General features: G+C 34.5%; 1 protein-coding gene across 1 annotated transcript; it reads right to left on the reverse strand.

Annotated features, from left to right (window-relative positions):
- Positions 1–8,404: 8,404 nt before the first annotated feature.
- Positions 8,405–13,044, reverse strand: LOC125822320 (probable zinc metalloprotease EGY2, chloroplastic). Its single transcript, XM_049501718.1, has 13 exons — positions 12,962–13,044; positions 12,835–12,889; positions 12,696–12,734; positions 12,545–12,622; positions 12,243–12,356; positions 11,995–12,105; positions 11,659–11,733; positions 11,466–11,571; positions 11,243–11,336; positions 10,610–10,763; positions 9,044–9,251; positions 8,800–8,960; positions 8,405–8,728 (listed from the first exon to the last, which is right to left on the reverse strand). Exons 1-13 carry the CDS (start codon positions 13,042–13,044, stop codon positions 8,486–8,488), a joined length of 1,521 nt encoding a protein of 506 aa, XP_049357675.1. The 3' UTR covers positions 8,405–8,485.
- Between the last annotated feature and the right edge of the window lie 6,104 nt (positions 13,045–19,148).

The raw sequence follows: 19,148 nt of genomic DNA on the forward strand, positions 1-19,148 counted from the left end.
TGTCATGAGTGGTTGTCCTAACTGGTAGTGGTTGTATTCGAGAACTCTTCTAAGAGTTAGAATGGTTAATTCATGATCAAGAGCAGAGTGAGTAAAGGGTCAGGGCCAAGTGTACTAGTATATGTTAAAGTATTCGGGAATGGTAAGGATATAAAGGTGGAGGAATGAACAGTCTTATTGTATGTTTCCTACTAGTCGATTTTCTTATATTATGCGGTGGATATCGGATTGACCGATGATGCCTACCAGTACGTGTGGTTTTTACTGATACTACTCTTGCTTGTATAGCTATGATCCCTAAAGTCAATTCTCCTCAAAGTTTCTCTGATATGAGACCTATAAGCTTATGTAATGTAATTAGCAAAAAAAATTCAAAAGTTCTAAACTCTAGGTTGAGCAAGATCCTTCGTTCTCTAATCAGTAACAATCAAAGTGGTTTCATAAAAGCTAGATCCATTACTGAGAATGTTCTTCTAGCTCAAGAAATTATCCAAGATATTGATAAGCTAAATTTTAATGGTAATGTTGTTCTTAAGCTTGTTATGGCTAAGGCATATGATAGGGTATCCTGGCCTTATTTATGCATTCTCATGAGCTATGTTGCGCGTACTCTTCATATTTGCAGGCGAACCCGTCTCGACGCGACACTGGTGCGGGCGCGGGTGTGGGGTGCATGTCGAATTCGGTCAATCCGATCCAGACACTTTGACCAAAGTCGAGAAAAGATTTGGGGAAGAAAAAATCAGTTTTCGACGACGTAAAGAGGACAAAGCTTGAAAAAGTACAGAGAAGAGAAAAAAGAAGAGAAAATCAGTTTTCGGCTACGTAAAGAGGACAAAGCTTGAAAAAGTACAGAGAAGAGAAGAAAGAAGAGTTTTTTCTTGAAAAAGTAAAGGAAATACAGTCTTTTTTTTTATCTTTCTTGAAAATATATGTACACAATTACATACAGCCCTCTTGAAAAAAAGAAAGCTCAAAAAGTCTTCCAAGTATAGTAGTGTCAGAAAGATGACATCCCATCAGCCATCAACTAGTCCAGAAATCTTTTCATTCTCACCAACTTACATGTATAAAGAAAATAGGAAAACAGACGTTAGAAAAGGAAATGAAGAAATATTACAATTTACATATCTCTCAATTAGAATATCTTCATAACTATATTTTTATAATATTGAAAAATTTTAGCCGTATCCCCGCACCCGTATCCATACTCGGATTTGCACCCACGAATCTTAAAATTTAGATTTTACCGAATGCGACTCTCGAATTCGCATCCGTCTCAAATACCCGCACTCGAGTCCAAGCAACTTAGCTCATGAGAAGGATGGGATTTTGTGAAACTTGGATTGATATGATATACAAACATATTTCTAGTAACTGGTATTACTTGCTAGTTAATGGAAATAGACATGACTTTTTTAAATCAGAAAGAGGCCTTAGACAAAGGGGGACCCTATTTCTCCTTCCCTTTTTTGTAATAAGTGCTGAATTTCTGTCTCAAAAACTCAATGCCTTGGACAACAATGTTGAATTCCTTGGATTTAGCATGAATAGAAGATTCCCCTCTATTAATCACCTAGCATTTGCTGATGATATTATTTTGTTTTCCAGTGGTTGCAGGAAATCCTTAGAACTGAAGGTGGGGGCTCTGAGTACATATGAAAGGTATCAGGACAGATGGTGAACAAACAGAAATCAAGTGTGTCCATCTCTCCCAAAGAACATTATCAAGCAATAGCAAGGATATAAGAGATTACGGGAATTGTTCACAAGAGCTTTCCAATCAAATACCTAGGGTGCCCTCTCTATGTTGGAAGGAAAACTACAACTCTCTTTTCAGATATGATGAGCAAAATTTTGAACAAAATTAGGGGTTGGCATACTAAAACTCTATTAGTAGGAGGGAGGGCAGTACTTATTAAACATGTCCTACTATCTATGCCAATCCATCTTCTTGCTGCTATGCAACCCCAAATAAGAGTTATGAACCAGATTGAAAGAATGCTTAACAAATTCTTCTGGGGAGGTACAGATTAAGTTAAGAAACACCGCTGGGCTTCTTGGGAGAAAATGTTCCACCCATATGAAGAAGGAGGAGTAGCGTTTAGGAGAATTCGTGATATTTGCGCTGCATTTACTGTGAAACAATGGTGGAACTTGAGGGCTAGGGAATCTCTGTGGGGTGACTTCATTCTAGGTAAATATTGTCAAAGAATTCACCCTATTAAAAAATGGTACTCAGGGAACTCTCATTCTTGGAATGCAATGTGCAAAGTAAAAGTGACTATGGACAAACACATCCAGTGGAAGATAGGAAGAGGAGAGGTATCCATGTGGTATGATAACTGGTCAGGTATTGCAGCTCTTTGGACTTTCCTTGCTGAAGACAGAATCCCCATAAATGACAATCTTTCTGAAGTATTATTGAATGGCCATTGGCAATGGGTTGGTTGGGATCTTTATTTGCCAGACCATGTAATGAACCATATAAACTCTATGCAGATCAATCTCAATCTGAATGTGAAAGACAAAGCTATTTGGACTCTTGATGAAAAAGGCAACTTCACCATCTCCTCAACATGGAACATCACGAGACAGAAAAGGGATAAGAGTTGGATCAATGCCATGAATTGGAACAATAAAGTCTCTTTTAAAATGAACTTCATCCTTTGGAGAGCCTTGAGGGATAAAATTCCTACTGATTCAAATCTGATGAGGATGGGCATCCATGCCACCTCAAGGTGTTGTTGTTGCAAGAATCCCCAAGAAGAAGATATTGATCATCTACTGTGTTCTGGAGAGTTTGCGAAAGAGATATGGTCAATCATGTGTGGTCCATTTGGTATCTCGTATTTAAACATTCCCTTGAGACTTCTGCTTAGGAACTTGGTGGCCCTGGAGAACTAGAAATCCGGTCCTAGCCTTAATTCTGAAATATCTCCTTATTGTGGCTACATGGGAACTATGGAAAACAAGATGTGGGGTAAAGTATGGAAAAGAACAATATATTGTCAGGAAGTGTATAAGTCAGATTGATGTTACTATAACTCATCTAGTAGCTAGCCAATTTGTGAATGTGAAGTTGATGCCTAACTGGGATTATATTGTCCATCTGAAGATCAGTAATATTAACAGTAGGAGGAGAGTTATGGTTAAATGGAGGAAACCATTGACTAGTTTTGTGAAACTAAACTCAGATGGTAGCTACAAAAATGATCTTTGTGGAGGTGGTGGGGTGATTAGAGATTGCGTGGGGGCATCTTCTTTTTGCTTACTCACTAAATCTTGAAGAAGGAACTAGTAATTGGGCTGAAGATATGGCGTTGTTATATGGCATAAGGTGGTGTATCAACAATGAATATGAGTTTATCTTGGCAGAAAGTGACTCAAAATTACTAGTAAATTGTGTTAACGATCAGAACTCTACCCCGTGGAAGATGCAGAAAGAAGTAGAGGAACTAAAAGCCCACATGGAGAATGCAGGTTATATTTTGCGACACTGTTACAGAGAGGCCAACAAGGTTGTTGACAAACTGGCATCGCTATGCCATATTAATCAACAGAGCGCTATGTTTACAACTTTTGCTGAGCTTCCTAGAAGAATTAAGGGGCTTATGACTATGGATAGATAGAATATAGCTAAATTCAGAACTATTCGAAAAAAGAAGATAGAGATCATCTGGGACCCGCCTTGAGATGGAGTTTCGTTTAGAATCTGCCTTTTGACAGATTGTTAGATTTGAAAACTTGGTGTCATTTGGTTATGACCAAGGTTTCAATCATCTTTTGCATTTTCTTCATCTCAAATAGGAGTTTAAATCCTTTCAAATTAGGGAGAAGTAAGCAACTTTTTGTATCTCCCTCAGATCATTGTACTTTTGAGTTAAGATGAATAAAATGCAGAATGTTTGTTTTTTATTTTTATTTTTTTTAAAAAAAAATCTCATATTTGAGAAAGCATAGTCAGAAGATATAGAGACTACACAAGGGCATGAGAGGACCCCATTAGTGTGTTTAAGTTTATTGATTCGAAAGAATGCACCCGTTTTCGTATGAATCATGCTTTGAGCCAAAAGTTGACGTGCTCTCAGACTCCCCTTCTCTAAACCTTCTTACGGATGGCACCTTAAGCGGAAAATTATGTCTCTAAATTTTTGGGCAGTGTTGTCACCCTGGAGACTATGAGTTAGGAAATTGTAAGGCATTAGTAGTAGAATGATCCTAGAGCTAGAAAGATGAAGTTAGAAGTGTATGAACCAATAATGAAAATAATGGTTGATTGTGGCATATATCTAGAGTATATATGTATCATTAACATAAGTAATGGGTTGATGAGTTCCTTGGTTTTAACTAAAGAGTAATAAGTTTTGTGTGAATTTGATGGTAGAATGTAGAGAAAGAGTTGTGGGTTAGGATGAGTTGGAGTATACTTGGACTGGGAAATGATTTTATGATGATGTGTCATCTAATTTGTAAATATTAACTATAGGTTCTTAATAGAAGGATAATGTAGTTATGAGGTGACAAATTTAGGCTTTACTTTGTGATTTTTGAAGGGAGAGCCCTATGATATTTACAGTGGTAGGAAGCTAATAATTAGGCTAGGATGTATAATGAGACTACTTAGGTTATGAAATGGAATGTGATGATTGACTGTAATTAGATAGATTGTAGGATAAAAATCGACTACTTGTTATGATAACTTAGTGGACTAGTGTTTCTCAATTTTAGCTAGTAGTTGTAAGTTACTCTAAAATATGAGAAATTGTGTCACTATTCATGTTGAATACTAGACTCTAAGCTTGAATTTTAGATGAGCATTACCCTCCAAATTAAAAATCTTTGAGTCTTCTTTCAAATGATATTAAAGTCGCAACAATCTGAGATCGGAGTAAGATCATTGTGATCACTCCCAGTTCTGCTTGTGATATTCTGAGGATTGAGGTGGAGTATCTCCGAGATGAAGGGAGTGAAAGACGAAGGCACCGGTGGATTTCACCTGATCGTAGATATGGAGTCTCTACATCCCACTCCGATTGTTAATGCCTCAGGTACTTCCACCCCTACTCTTACTACTATTGCTGCTACTCCTCCCATCCCCCGTTGACGCATGCAGACAATTATATTGATGATGGGAAACCTTGCATACTCTATATATGTGTGAGGCTCAAGTACCTTCAATGATTGAGCCATTTATCGAGGCTTCCCTTGCACCTCATTGAGAGGAGATGAGGGGTTAGAGGGAGAAATTTTTGAACGAATTCAAATAGTTGAGGGGTATTTTAGGTCCTTCTCTGTTAATAAAACTACTAATTACTCGCAAGTATCAAATCGGTATAACATAGGGACATAAGACTATAATATTAATCTGTGACTCTCTTGGATTGTTAACTATGGTCGAGGTATATGAATCATATGATTTTTATAATGTATCTATGTCTGTCGTGTTAACTTTTTTTGAGTTTTGATTACTGTTACTGAAATATTTTAAATCCATATTTAAAAAGGGAAGAATTACAAGAATATATTATTTAAGACCTTAATTTACATAATAATATTATTCTAGTATTTTTATTTACAGCATCAACATTTTAATTATAAATATGATAATTTATTATAAAATAAATAGGTACACGATTTAAGACCTATTTTATTGGTTAGTGGGCTGATTTTATCGGACTCATATTTTACATTTTATTTTATTTACTTTTTAGAATCTCAATCACAATTATATTTGGATACGTTCCTTTAATAAATATCTCACTTTTTTCTTTCTTGTTAACCGTTACACAGAAGGAATACCAACTAAATGTCATTCATCATATTTTTCCTTGGTATTAACGCACTACTGCACTTTTTTTCCCTCTCTTTTTCAATGTCATCTTTATCAAGAAAAGGATTTGTATCTCCTTCTTGAAAATATCTATTAACAATTTTTTCTCATTCTTTTTGTTTCTTTTCAAAATCATCTCTAACAACACAAAAAAACTATCTACGGATAGAAATTTCAATGTTACCCCCAAATAGATAAAAAGGAGGGGAAAGGAAAAGAAAGTTACAAGTATTGTTTTGAAGAATACTTTGCTACAGTAAATTTTGTGTTGCCAATAATTATCGTGTCCTTGTTTGTTTAGGAATAGGAATTGTGGACATGTAGATGTGCTAATATTATGGTGTATAATGTGGTTCTAAAGATGCCAGTATGTTTAGGCTAAATCTAGTTATTGGTTACTTCTATGTTTATCTAGGCTTATAGCACTTTAATGTATCAAAACTCTTACTCATAGACAAGATCTCTTAGGAGTATTAACTCCACTGTAAACACTCTCTTTATGTCTGGAGGTTAGGTTTCCATGCCCCCCTCTAGCTCTGTAATTTTTGTTAATCTTGTTAACATGATTTTAAAAAAAAAGGTTATAATGACAATAATTGTAGTGTCTAATTTGTTAATACATTGGACGATGGTGAAATATGAATTTGTTAATATTATACGGTTGAATTGTGAAAATGAGTAGTGTATTTATAGTAATTCTCGTGTCTTTCTTGTTAATAATTTATCTATTTTAATATAAGAAAGTGTTGATATGGCATTTTTTGTGGTAGTGAATTACTGTGTTGGTATTTTTTGTGGTTGTTTGTCTATTAATTAATAAATATGGTCCGAGGAATTGTAAAGGTGTTGATGTTATGGTATTGTTGGTTTTTGTGATTTCTTGTTTATAATTAATATGATGTTTTGAGCTGTGGAGATGTATATATTATGATGTAGGATAGTGAAAGTGAATGTTTGTATTGCTTGTTTTAGTGAGAATATTGATAGGTGTTTTATACCATTAAATGCCACATAGCAATTCTTAAGTAATTCTATTTTTTGTTTGAAGGATTATACCATTGTTAATCTAACAACATAACTCAATATATGCAAATAAATATCACAAATTTATACCATATTTTAAATATATATTCAACCATTTAATATACAGACATTTATACCAACTATGGAACCAACATTATACCAGCAATTGTTATAATAATATATACCTTTAAATATACCAATATATATATAACCATTTTAACATTTAATTTTCTCAAAAAAAAATAAAATCATTTTATACCATGAAGAAAATCAACTTTTTAATGATGGTTTGGCAATATGGAAGGTATACCCTTACCATTTTGAATTAGTAAGCATTACAGAACCATTTTTTAAAGTTGATATATAATTTGATATATTTATATTGAAATATAACACTACTTTTATATTGAAAGGAAATTTTATACCATTAAATGCCCCATAGTAATTTTTAGGTAATTCTATTTTTAAGAGAATTACACCATGTGTTAATCTAACAATATAACTCATATATGCCAATAAATATGAAAAATTTATACTATATTTTATTCAACCATTTAATATACAAATATTTAAACCAACATTATACCAACAAATATTATGATATATACCTTTTAACATCTATTTTTTCTCAAAAAAAGCATTTTATGCCATGAAGTAAACTAACTTTTGACAATGGATAAACTAATGTTTCAACACTAGAGCGAATACCATTCACGAATAATAAAATCGTTAACACCATTAAATATTCAATTGCAATTTTATTTTATTTTTTAAAATAAAAATCCAACAATGTTAACTAATATTTGTGATATTTATGGAAGGTAAATAACAAAATGGAGGAAATTAAGGAATTAGAATATCACTAAATATTGAATAGTATGTTTTCCTTTTTCTGATTTTCCATTTTTTTAATTTATTATTTATTATTTTTTTATGTTTTGTAAAAAATTTATTGCTATGTTGATGAAAAGTAAAACTATTGTTATATAGTTGTTATTTAGATGCTTATTTTATATAGTGAGATTTTTTACCCTTAATTTAATTGAAGTAGCAATGTTGATACATTGTGCATACTACATTCTCGATCCTTTATATTAAAAGTTTTTCAAGAAACACAACGAGAAGCAAAATGACTGAAAACTCAACAGACAAACAAATTTTTGAAGTGGAATGTGTATGACTAGAAATTTTAATTATTTTGCTCGTCTAATAAAGTAATTTTATTTGTCTATTAATAAAAAATGCAATGTTGATAAGATTCTTGAAGTAAAATTACTTATCTAAAAAATACAAATATCTAATCTTTCAAAATTCTAAAAATGTCCAGTCATTCTAACTTAATCAAAATGTTAATTCAATTTTAAATATATAAAAATACATAAAGAAATGGAATGGCGAGACGTTTTATAGTGTATGTTTGTATGGCTAAATTTTTGAAGTGGAAAATGAACAATCAAATAAGCAAGAAAAATGTTCATTCCCCATTATTGAAAAATAGCTACGTAATAAATTATAAATTTGGAAGGAAAGAGTAAAAATGTCCAAACATATATAATGTGAACATGCATTATTATGATTTATTAAAAGATAAATAACTGAATAAACCCCAAGAGCCTAAAAAACATGTGTCTAGAGAGCAGGTTGATTAGAGAAGGGAAAGGGATATGGGAGGCAAACTAAGAGGCCCAAGAACAATACTACAACTCCAAGAGCCATGTATTTATTTTGAGGATGAGTGAGTTCTTCTGATAGCGGAGAAATAGGCCCTCTTTGGAGGAAGAATATTAGGACTAGCCAGTAAAATGCTACATCGTTAAATAATGAAGATATTCCCAGAAGACCAATAGATAAAGCACTAAGGCGAGCTGAAGCCTGCCACATCAAAATTAAGGATCAATTCATCCATCTTTACACATGTTATAGAATATGTTATGTTATGTTACCTTCCTTCCCCACATCGCAAATGCAATCCGACCACCATCAAGTTCTCCTGCAGGAATGCTATTGATAGCATTTATCACTAGTCCAGCCCACGCCCATATCACAAGCGGATTTACCGATATAGGACTTCCTTCCTGGAGAACATCTCCTAAAAGAAGCTTGGCTACACGTCAACAATCAAAAAAAGGCTCAACTCTTTGCACAATAGAGTAACAATGATAACACAAAACTACTATTACTACTTACCTATACCACCAGCTAGAAATGATTCATGGAACACAGAGGGATCTACGATGATGCCAATCCCATCACTAGGAGGTAAGATGAATCCTGAAAGCAAAAGAATAAACCCCACCGAGAACCCAGCTAATGGTCCAGCTGCTGCAACTTTCAACAGATCTTCACGATTTGGTACAACATTTAGAATCCTTGTTATAGCACCAAAACACCCTATCTGCCACCACAATAGCTCATTATATTAGACGTGATGGCCAATCACATTTCACCACTCACCATGACCAACTAGACAGCACCTAAAAGTTTTCGTGCAGCCAGATCACTGAGAACTACCATACATCAGTAAGAGTATCAACAAGATAGAGGGAAATTGACAAATTTTGAACTTATGCATTTTCTTCCTCAAGCAATAAGAGATAGAAGAAAATATAGAAAACTAACAACAGTGTCTAAAATTTCCAATAAAGATGATGAAGTTACACATTATGGGCTGTAGTAACAATTTACAGAAATTCTTGAACATTTATAGAATCTTCCTTGAAGTAATGCGAATGTATTTGGAACTAGCTATTGGGTTGGGTCCATCCATAAGGGCTGCTAGTTAGCCAATTAACTTGTCATACTCCTTAACCCTGTTTATAACATATAAATATACCATTATGGGTGTTAAAAAAAAAGATGGTCTTTCACATTTATATGACGGTCAGTGTTTATTAAAGAGAATATTCGATGCATCTTACTACAAAGGATTTTTAGTCTGAGAAACAAGGGAATTCATCAGCTTCATGAGGATTCCTTAAGACCGGTGACACGAGTGGTGGTTGCTGCAGATCCGTAGAAACCCGTAAGTCTCCACACTATCATTTTCGGTTAAATACTACACTTACATATGAAAGAAATTGAAATTCACAAGACTACCCCTTTCCGGGAAAAAAACAGAGTAGAAATTCACTCAACCTTGTGGCTTGGTGATGCTAAGACCAATGACTTGGATAACCATTAAAAGAGTTTTTGGTGCCTTACAGGTGCTGCAAGATATCAGTAATTTAATGCTATAGATCGTACTAGTAAAGAAAGAGAACTCTTGTCTCTGGGCGTCACTAATGAGCATTCTCAAGTGTTATAAAGAGAAATATCATATCAGGTCAGATTAACATCACAAGACTGACTGTTTCTAATAATAGCCAACTACACTGCAAGACAGGACAAGACCGAATGTCACGAATTATCATCAAAAGTAGCTTTATGACATGACAGTTTTAGTGTCCAAATATTTCATCAGTTTGACACGGTTTTATAAGGAAACAGCAAACTCCAATACAACAGAATCTTCCCAAGAGAAAAGGCGCAGTAGATAATTGATGCATTCCTGACCCAACAAGGATATCTTATCAGCTGACTGGAGAAATGCTTCAACTATGTATAGTTTGGCAGTTACAAAATGACTTCAGACCACCCAAAATAATTTTTTATCAATATGAGGTTTCAGATCAACAAGATGACATATAAATAAGGAGACACAAAGGGTTGTCTAATCCATAGAGTGCATGAAACCTACGGTCCTATGCACCTTACCTGCCAGCTAGGAACAAAATATGGGATGCCGAGCTTAATCCCAACCTCTGTGGCAACTAAACGGTGGCTAACTTCATGAACCCCCAGAAGAAAGGCAGTTATTAGAGCTCCAGGTAATCCATCTTTCAACAAGTCAAGATTGTCGAAAACTGATCTGGGAAATAAAATTCTATCTTAGTGGCTGAGAATTTAGGTGAAACAGGTTAAAAAGAATATGCACAGTCCGACAACATGAATTATTGAACATAAACAGATTTCAAGACAGATTGTTATAACTGAGATATCTTCTAGATTCACTTGCAGTAATTTGAGCAAATGCAAATAAAACTCGACACAACCTTGAAAATAAAAAGTGAGCACTTCTAACTGAAATGTAAAGAGAATAAAATAGAAGACAGCCAAGATTTACCTAATAATATTGTATTTTCAAAATCCTTACACGAAAGCAGTAGTCCAGTACATAATAACATTGATATGACACAATTATTCAATAATTCAGCTATATTGGACTTGGAAAATGAAAAATATAAATTGGACATTAAAATGTTAAGCTCCACTTGACTTTCGAAGCAAATGCAAAGCCAGTGACCATTTCAGGTAATATTAGAGTAATGGAGTAAATATGGTACGTACAACAAGTTTGATTGTAATGCTGGCACATTGCGAAGAAGTAAAGTGAATAATGTAACGAGTCCAAAGGCCCCTGCTGCAAACCATTCTGGAACAGCTGCAGTCTCAAACAAACTGCGTTACTATTTGACAAGGAAAAGCACCAATTTTTTATTTTTGACACAGGAATCCCCACTTGTTATTATAACTAGTAATTGAAGCCTATGAAGAATGATGAATAAACTACCTGTAGTTTCAGGTTGCAGGGTCATTCTTGGGACCACAACCGCCACAGGCTTATCATCCTCTGGATTGATTAAAAGAAAAAGTGTATAGTCATCTCCAAGTTTTTCCTGTTAGCCAAGTGCCATTTTGAAATAGTAAGAGCCCATGGTGATGTCCAACCTAAATTGGAGAAAAAGAGAGGAAACTTGAGCCACCTGCATTCTCTTTGATACTTTTTCATATGTTTTTGCAGCCTGTCCTCGTAGATTCCCTTTAAATAGTACTCCACCCTATAAAAATAAGTAGAAGATATTTAAAAAGTGGAACCACAAAGAATTGCATATTAAGCTTCACATGAACCTAGAAGGCAAGCACAGAAACACAAGCCCATGACCACTTGCTTGAGAGGGTATCTGTAGTAGTTTAATCTTACCTTTTATGGTTGTATCTCAACTAAATTTAATAGTTTCAAACTTTTAAATTATTGGCTCATGTTTGACTCGGAGTTTTCTTAAATGAGATAGAAAAGAACATTTCAGCAGATAGCTCACCTCATATGGCTCCTGGCTTGTAACAAAAAATGTGTCAAAACTAAATACTTGATTTCTGAGAATTTCAACTGTTTCCTTGGGGATCCTGATTGATTCATCGAGTTGTTGAGGCTGCTTGGGAAATAGTATCAATAGTAAGAAAAAGATCAACTTTACAGCCAAAAGGCAACATGAGAACCATGATAGAGGAGCAAACTGTAAACAATTTATCGAATGAATATTCAACCTAATGTTCCAACATTTACCACCTTGACACCGGGAAGAGGTGATCCACTCGCAACTTGAACATTGGTACCATCCTGCTTCAACCCAGGCTTAAGAAAATGAGATGGAAAAATTGAAATAGAATTGCTTATTACCCACTATTACAAAGCAAATTCTGAATGCGAAGCAATAAATATGTTGAAAATGCATTTGCAACGTAACCATATATGGATAGAAGCTATAGGGCACTAGAACATCAGCAATCCTCGGGTATTATAGTCATTGTATCTACTTAAAAAGTAAATAATTGTTCAAAGGGTTGACCATTAAAATAAGAAAGGTGTACCTCAACTCCAGTTTGTTCATTCAGTTGAGGCCCATCATTGTTTTCAAGACTTGTATTCTCCAATGGCTGATCATTATCCTAAAAGACTACAAAATGACTTTTCATTCACTAAAACTTTTTTTCCATTTAATTATTGCATTGAAGAATTCACCTGATGACTATTATTATCATCTTGAACAGAGTCGTCTTCCTTTAAAATACAAAATAAAATAAGAGTAAGGCAGCCTGCACATCAAACACAAAATGGAATAGTGTGTGTACTGTAGTTATAATTAATAAAAAAGGAAAACCTTGTTGTTGTCACTCAATCTGCAAACAAGGCTACGTTTCTTGCGGATGACAAATCTATGGTCAGCAAAAATAAATAAAATTGTTAACAAGTTCATATATTAAAAGGCAAAAAAAATAAACATTCACCTTAAGAAATGCGTTGGTGGAGTAATTGAGGGAGAACATTGAAGCCGATTGTAACAGCAAGGGAGAACCGCCGGTAAGTTCATTTTTCGGCCTCTTTTGTTTTTGATAAATATCTCTCTCGCTCTCTCTTATCCTTTACCGCCTAAAATTCTAAACTTCATCCACTACCCAATGTAACCAAAACACGTGGAACAACTTTAAGCTTACCATTTTCAACATACAACTCCTACTTTTTCCTCTCCCATACCTATATTCAATCACCTATTATAAAATACATAAGCGAGTCTTAACTTGGTTTCAGCGATAACTATGCCCTTCAAATTTAAATGTGTACAAATAAATACTTAAATTTATATAAAATTGAACAAGTAGACTCACATATCCATTTGTAATGCATGTTTTTATCTTGAAATATCCATTTTGAGACTATTATGTCAATCATCACTTACAAATATAGATAGTTGAATTTTTATTTTTTCCAAAGATTCTGACCTTTGCATGACTAAAAGAAACAAAAAAAATTATTTCCAAGTGCAATAGCTCATTTTGTTTAGGCCTAACTCATCGGTGGCTTCCTAAAGTTGGCATAATGTTTCATTTAGACACATCAACTAGATGATGTTTATTTTAGACACCTCATGTAGAGAGTCCTGCTACGTCATTTGACATTTTTTTTATATCAACAAAAATATATATGTGTGTTTGTTACACTCACGAATGATGTATAATATGAGGAATTAAACGATGACATTTGTCATTTGTATCAAAAGTAATTTTTAAATAATTAATTTTGAGTAAAATAAAAACAGGCCAATGAACGAATGACACATAATTTATCCAAAATAATTACAAAATAAAAAATAAATAAAAGAAACCCCCGCCTGTCTTCTCCAAATACCCTACTGCGCACCATTTATCATTACCAAAAATGAAAACCTCCAAATAACCCACACTTGTCTTCTCCCAAATGCCCCTATCCCTTTTGGAGAAACTACCTCTACCCCATATATGCACACCATTGCTAGTTCAAAGAAATTTTTAGTTTAGTTTAAATAAATTAATATTAAATTCTTCTAAGAAAGAATTTCATGAATGAGTTTAGTCTTAAATTTTAAAAATATTTTCTGTCATTTTTGTTGAAATCTTCATCAATATTGGATGAAATTTAACTTGGGCAAAATGGTGGTTGAAAATGGGGAAGAAGAAGAAAACAATAATTAAAAATTAACAAGAAAGTCATTTCACACGTGATACACGTATTATCCCATTTAATAAAAAAAATGTCAAAATGACACAACGATACCTTACATGAGGTGTTTAAAATAAACATCGCCCAGTTAAAGTGTTTAAGTGAAACATTGTGCCAACTTTAAGGGGCACTGATGGGTTAGGCCTTTTGTTTATGCATGAGGCGTTAAATTCTCCAATCTATTTAGTCAAGTTGGTGCACATGTGTGTAATAACCCGGTATGGCATTTTTGAGAATTTTAAACTATTTGTTTAACTTGAGTTAATTAACTGATGGATAATTGTAGATAAATGACTTAATCGATAGTTAATGGGCTAAAGTGATAAATTATTTAAGACCCTATACCATTTAGCCTATATTTAATAAAATAAGTGAGTTAAATTTATCACTTTTAGTACATAATTAATTGAGAAAGGAAGTAAAACCGGGAAGAAAGAGCGGGCAAGGGTTTCGGCATCGCAAGTTGCGAACTGCATCCAGGTGAGATTTCAAATTGAAACTCTTTAAATACGTAATGAATTGTAAATTCATGAATCAATTAATATGTTTTCAAGGGGAGGATAAGGAGTAGCATACTGATTTTAGAAGCTATTGCTGCTTTCAATTAATGTTGCTACACGTGGGTTCTTTGAATTTGGGGGACAAGTTTTAGTGGGTAATTGTTTTAGGTAATTATTGGAATGATTATAAGGTAGTCATAAGGTGAGGAAGAGAGAGTGAGATTGGTATATGCAGTGGGTTAGAGTAACAATCTGGAAAGTTGGAATTTGTTTCAGATTAATTGTCAATGGTGCTTTCTTTTTATATAAAGATGTTAGTGGAGAACTATGACACGTGATTGGCCACTAATAGCCTTACGATAGGGTAGTTATGAGGTTTATGTGATAATGATGAGTGTAATGGCAAATTTGACTCTACAAATTGTTTTCGGTCACTACTTTGGTTCGGTTCTTTTTCTTAAAAAAACGTTTTTGTCATCACATTATAATTCCAAGTTTTGATATGTCATTAAATATCGAGTGAATTATATTATATGAAAGAAATTAAAGTTGTAGTCTTAACCTTAGGCTTGAATTTGAGAAACATGAGAGTTGACATGTTAATTGGCACCCAGATATAAGAGCTTGATTTTAGGTTTGGGTGAACTTTTAGGTCTAGGCTAAACCTATAGTACTATGGTGTTATTAGTTTTGAAATCTTATTGTGATTATTCATGTGAATAGATTGCTTCGAGTTGGAAGTACAACAAAAAATGGAAGACTCAAGTACTGGAGTGATTGTTCGATTATTTGAGGCAAGTGGATTTCTAAACCCTTGTTAAGTGTATGGAATTCATGTATTTCCTTGTAATATGTGTTTAGGGTAATGAGGCTTGGTGATGGGTTGACTTGTCCACATTGATTAATTCTAATGATGAAAAAGGGATAATAAAAGGCAATGTGATCAATTGTTTGTGTGATGTGTTGAGAATTGTTTGAAAGGCTTGTTGAATCATTGTTGATGTTGTATCCTGATTGTCTTGTTGTGAATTGTGCAATGTTATGAAAATGGTCATCTCTTCATTATTTGTGTGAACATGTCATTTGCATTGTTCTGAGACATGGTTGTGACAAGTGTTATGTGCATTGAGAAAGAATAAGAAAATAAAGAGTATGTACCATTTCGAGGGACGTATCGCGCGCCGCGATGGATATTATATTTCGAGGGACGTGTCGCGCGCCGCGACGGATATTATATTTCGAGGGACGTATCGCGCGCCGCGATGGTTACTATTATCGAGGGTCGTATCGCGCGCCGCGATGGATGCATGGACAGATATGTCCCCCATGGGTCCCGGACTGAGAGGCAGCGGGTGTGTATCATTAGGTCAGACATGCATCACTATACTTGACATTGTATTTCATTGCATTGCACTTCTTTATTATTGGTGAACTTGATCTTGTGTGTTGCTGATCTTGTGAGTGCCTTTCTATGGAACTTGTGACTGATGAATATTGAGCTTGTTGTTGAAGGTATGCAATTGTTAGAGTGTTGTTGTTGAGGATATGAAATTGTTAGAGTGTTGTGTTGAGCTATGTGCTTTGTAAATTGTGAACTGTTAGGTTGGGCTGATTTTATACAGATTGTAGTTGTGAAGGTTCGGTTGGGGTGTAAGGAGTACTTGTATTCTATCCCCTTAACTCGTGTTTAGAGGTTTACTTGCTGAGTACCGTGTGGTTTGGTACTCACCCCTTGCTTCTACAAATTTTTGTAGGTTACGAAACTGGATTTTTGTGGTACTTGTTATTCTCTTCTTTTTCGAGGCTTCTGGGAGATTTGTGAGGTAGTTGTTTGTCTTCTCAGCGATCCTTCTTACTCCTGTTTATGATCTTGTTCTACTCTAGAAACAATGTCATATGAGACTTGTATTTTTCTTTTGATTCAATTGTAATACTTTAGAGGCTTGTACACGTGACAACCAGATTTTGGGGGTATATTTGAGTTTATTATAAAAATTTCCGCATTTTATTGTGATGGTTGAGTTTTAGGCTGACTTGTCTTGGTGGGTTAAGACGAGTGCCATCACGTCCATTTTTCGGTCGTGACAATGTGTTTCTCTTTTAAAGTTAATTTCTAGTATATGTAGATGTAAAATTGCCATAAAAGCATTTCCCAGACCGAGAAATGTATATTCAGTGTTAGCTTCCCTCAAATTATATAAAGCCCTCATTACGGGCATCAACTAGCAACGTCTTCCGTCTAGCTTGAAATTACGGTTTTAGTGTCCGAAGGTATTAACACAAAGGTAATTTTCTTCCCTTTTTGTGTTTTATTCATGTTGCCTCTTTTTCTATCATACTTGTAGGTAAAATTTGAAAAGCAGTTTCTCAAGCCATGATTAAGGAGTGTCTACCAAATGTCTTTACCAACGATAAATTCATGAAAAGGCTAGCTTTAAGGTGCAAAGGGATGGTCATTTTTACCCATCCTTAGAGAGGCAATTTGAAGGTATTCTTATGGCACAAACGGATGGATACTCATTTCCATCTTAAGAAAGGTAATTTTATGGTATTCTTACGACACAAAGGAATGGATACTCATTCTCACCGTAAGAAAGATATTTTTATGGTACTTTTACCGTGTAAAGGGATAGTTACTCATTCCAGCCCTAAGAAATGTAATTTGAAGGTCAAAGCTTGAAGACTTCTAAAGAATTTGATTTGTAGACATGATGGATCTAAACTTCAACTTGAAAACTCAAACTCGCAGACTTGGAGATTTGAAAACTTCAACTTGCAAACTTTGAAGATTTTGCTGAAGTCCGCACACTTTGTAGTCCTAAAGAATTCATCTTGCTGCCACAATGGATTCAAAACTTCAACTTAAAGACTTGCAAGATTTGAAGACTTCAACTTATGGATTTGGTCAATTTGAGACTTCAACCCACATACTTGCAGAATTTTGAAGACTTCAATTTTCATACTTGATTGACTTAAGACTTCAACTTGAAAACTTTGTAGAATTTGAAGACTTCAACTTGAGGACTAAAAGAATTTTAGGACTTCAACTTGCAAACTTGGTTGATTTGTTACTCCATCTTTCAGACTCTGAAGAATTTGAAGACTTCAGCTTGCAAACTTGGTTAATTTGAGAATCCATCTTGTAGAGTTGAAGAATTTATAGACTTCAACTTCTAAAATTAGTTGATTTGAGATTCTATCTTGCATAATTTAAAGACTTCAACTTGGAAACTTTGTTGGTTTGAGACTCTATCTTGCATACTTGAAGAATTTGAAAACTTCAAATTCTATTTGGAGGAGCTCATATTTCATGGGGGTTTGTCCCCATCGAATCAACACCATTTGGTACAACTCTAAATTTTGATGAAAGAGTACTCATGGACTTAACTTTCATGTGACAGATCAGTTGGGAACCTGATGCAATTCAGATTGCACCAAGGTCGTTCACTCGAAATCAAGCTCCAGACATTCAGAGAATGCAAGGTTTGTTCATGAAGTGAGAAGTCCTTGAGCTTGCATTGATGGAAACAAAAGGGTTCCATGCTTTGAAGATCGCTAGGGGAAGTGAAGGGAAGGCAGTTGAAGAAACTGCCACTTTAGGCGAGAAAGAGCCATTTGGCAACTCGCCTAATGGCTTGGGCGAGGACCCCAGCTTGCCGAAATTTACACATGGCTTCAAAGGATGGGCCACCTCGCCGAACTAGTTAGCGACTCGCTGAGTTCCATAGGCGAGCACGACCCAGCTCGCCCTTTATCCTTTTTGGGCCACTTTTGGGCTTCTTATGTAATAATTGCCTAAAACTATAAATAGCTGGTTTGGGTCATCTTTTTAGGTAGACTATTTTGAATATCGATATTTTGAAACTCTTGTATGACTGTTAAGAGCTTAGTACAAGATTGGGTTGATTAGTGCTTATAAACGTTGGTTGCGAGGTGAATTCAATTCCCTCGAGGTCTTCATAAGAGATTCGGTGCTTGATTCAGATTAATCTATCGAGGTCTTTATATTTAATATACCTTTAGGTTGCTTCTGATTTCCTTTTCTTGTGTCAATCTTTCTATGTTTATTTCTTGTCTTTAATTTCCGCATTTCTATCTGTAATTTGTAGCGAGAATTACATCATTTGGTATCAAAGTTGAGCTTAGATTCGTTCCTACGATTCTAGTCTTGGGTTTGTTACTACAAAAAAGTGTCCAAAATCGTTTTTCAAGAAAACCCCAAAATTATTTTGTTGATTTGAGTCTTGTTTGAAGTTTCTAAGGCTAGATTAGTATTCTCTAGTCTTATTTGAGTCTAAATATGAGATTTGGTGAAGTTTGGGGATCTATTGAAAATTCCACCATTGTTGGTTGAAGAAGCCTGAAGAAGATGCAAATGGGTATTGAAATCTGAAGGATTTGACAAGGAATTGAAAGATAAAAAGTATTGGGGTTTATT

The sequence above is a fragment of the Solanum verrucosum genome, unplaced genomic scaffold (genome assembly GCF_900185275.1).
Source record: "Solanum verrucosum unplaced genomic scaffold, falcon-dt-bn FXZP01000302.1, whole genome shotgun sequence".
Lineage (NCBI taxonomy): Eukaryota > Viridiplantae > Streptophyta > Magnoliopsida > Solanales > Solanaceae > Solanum > Solanum verrucosum.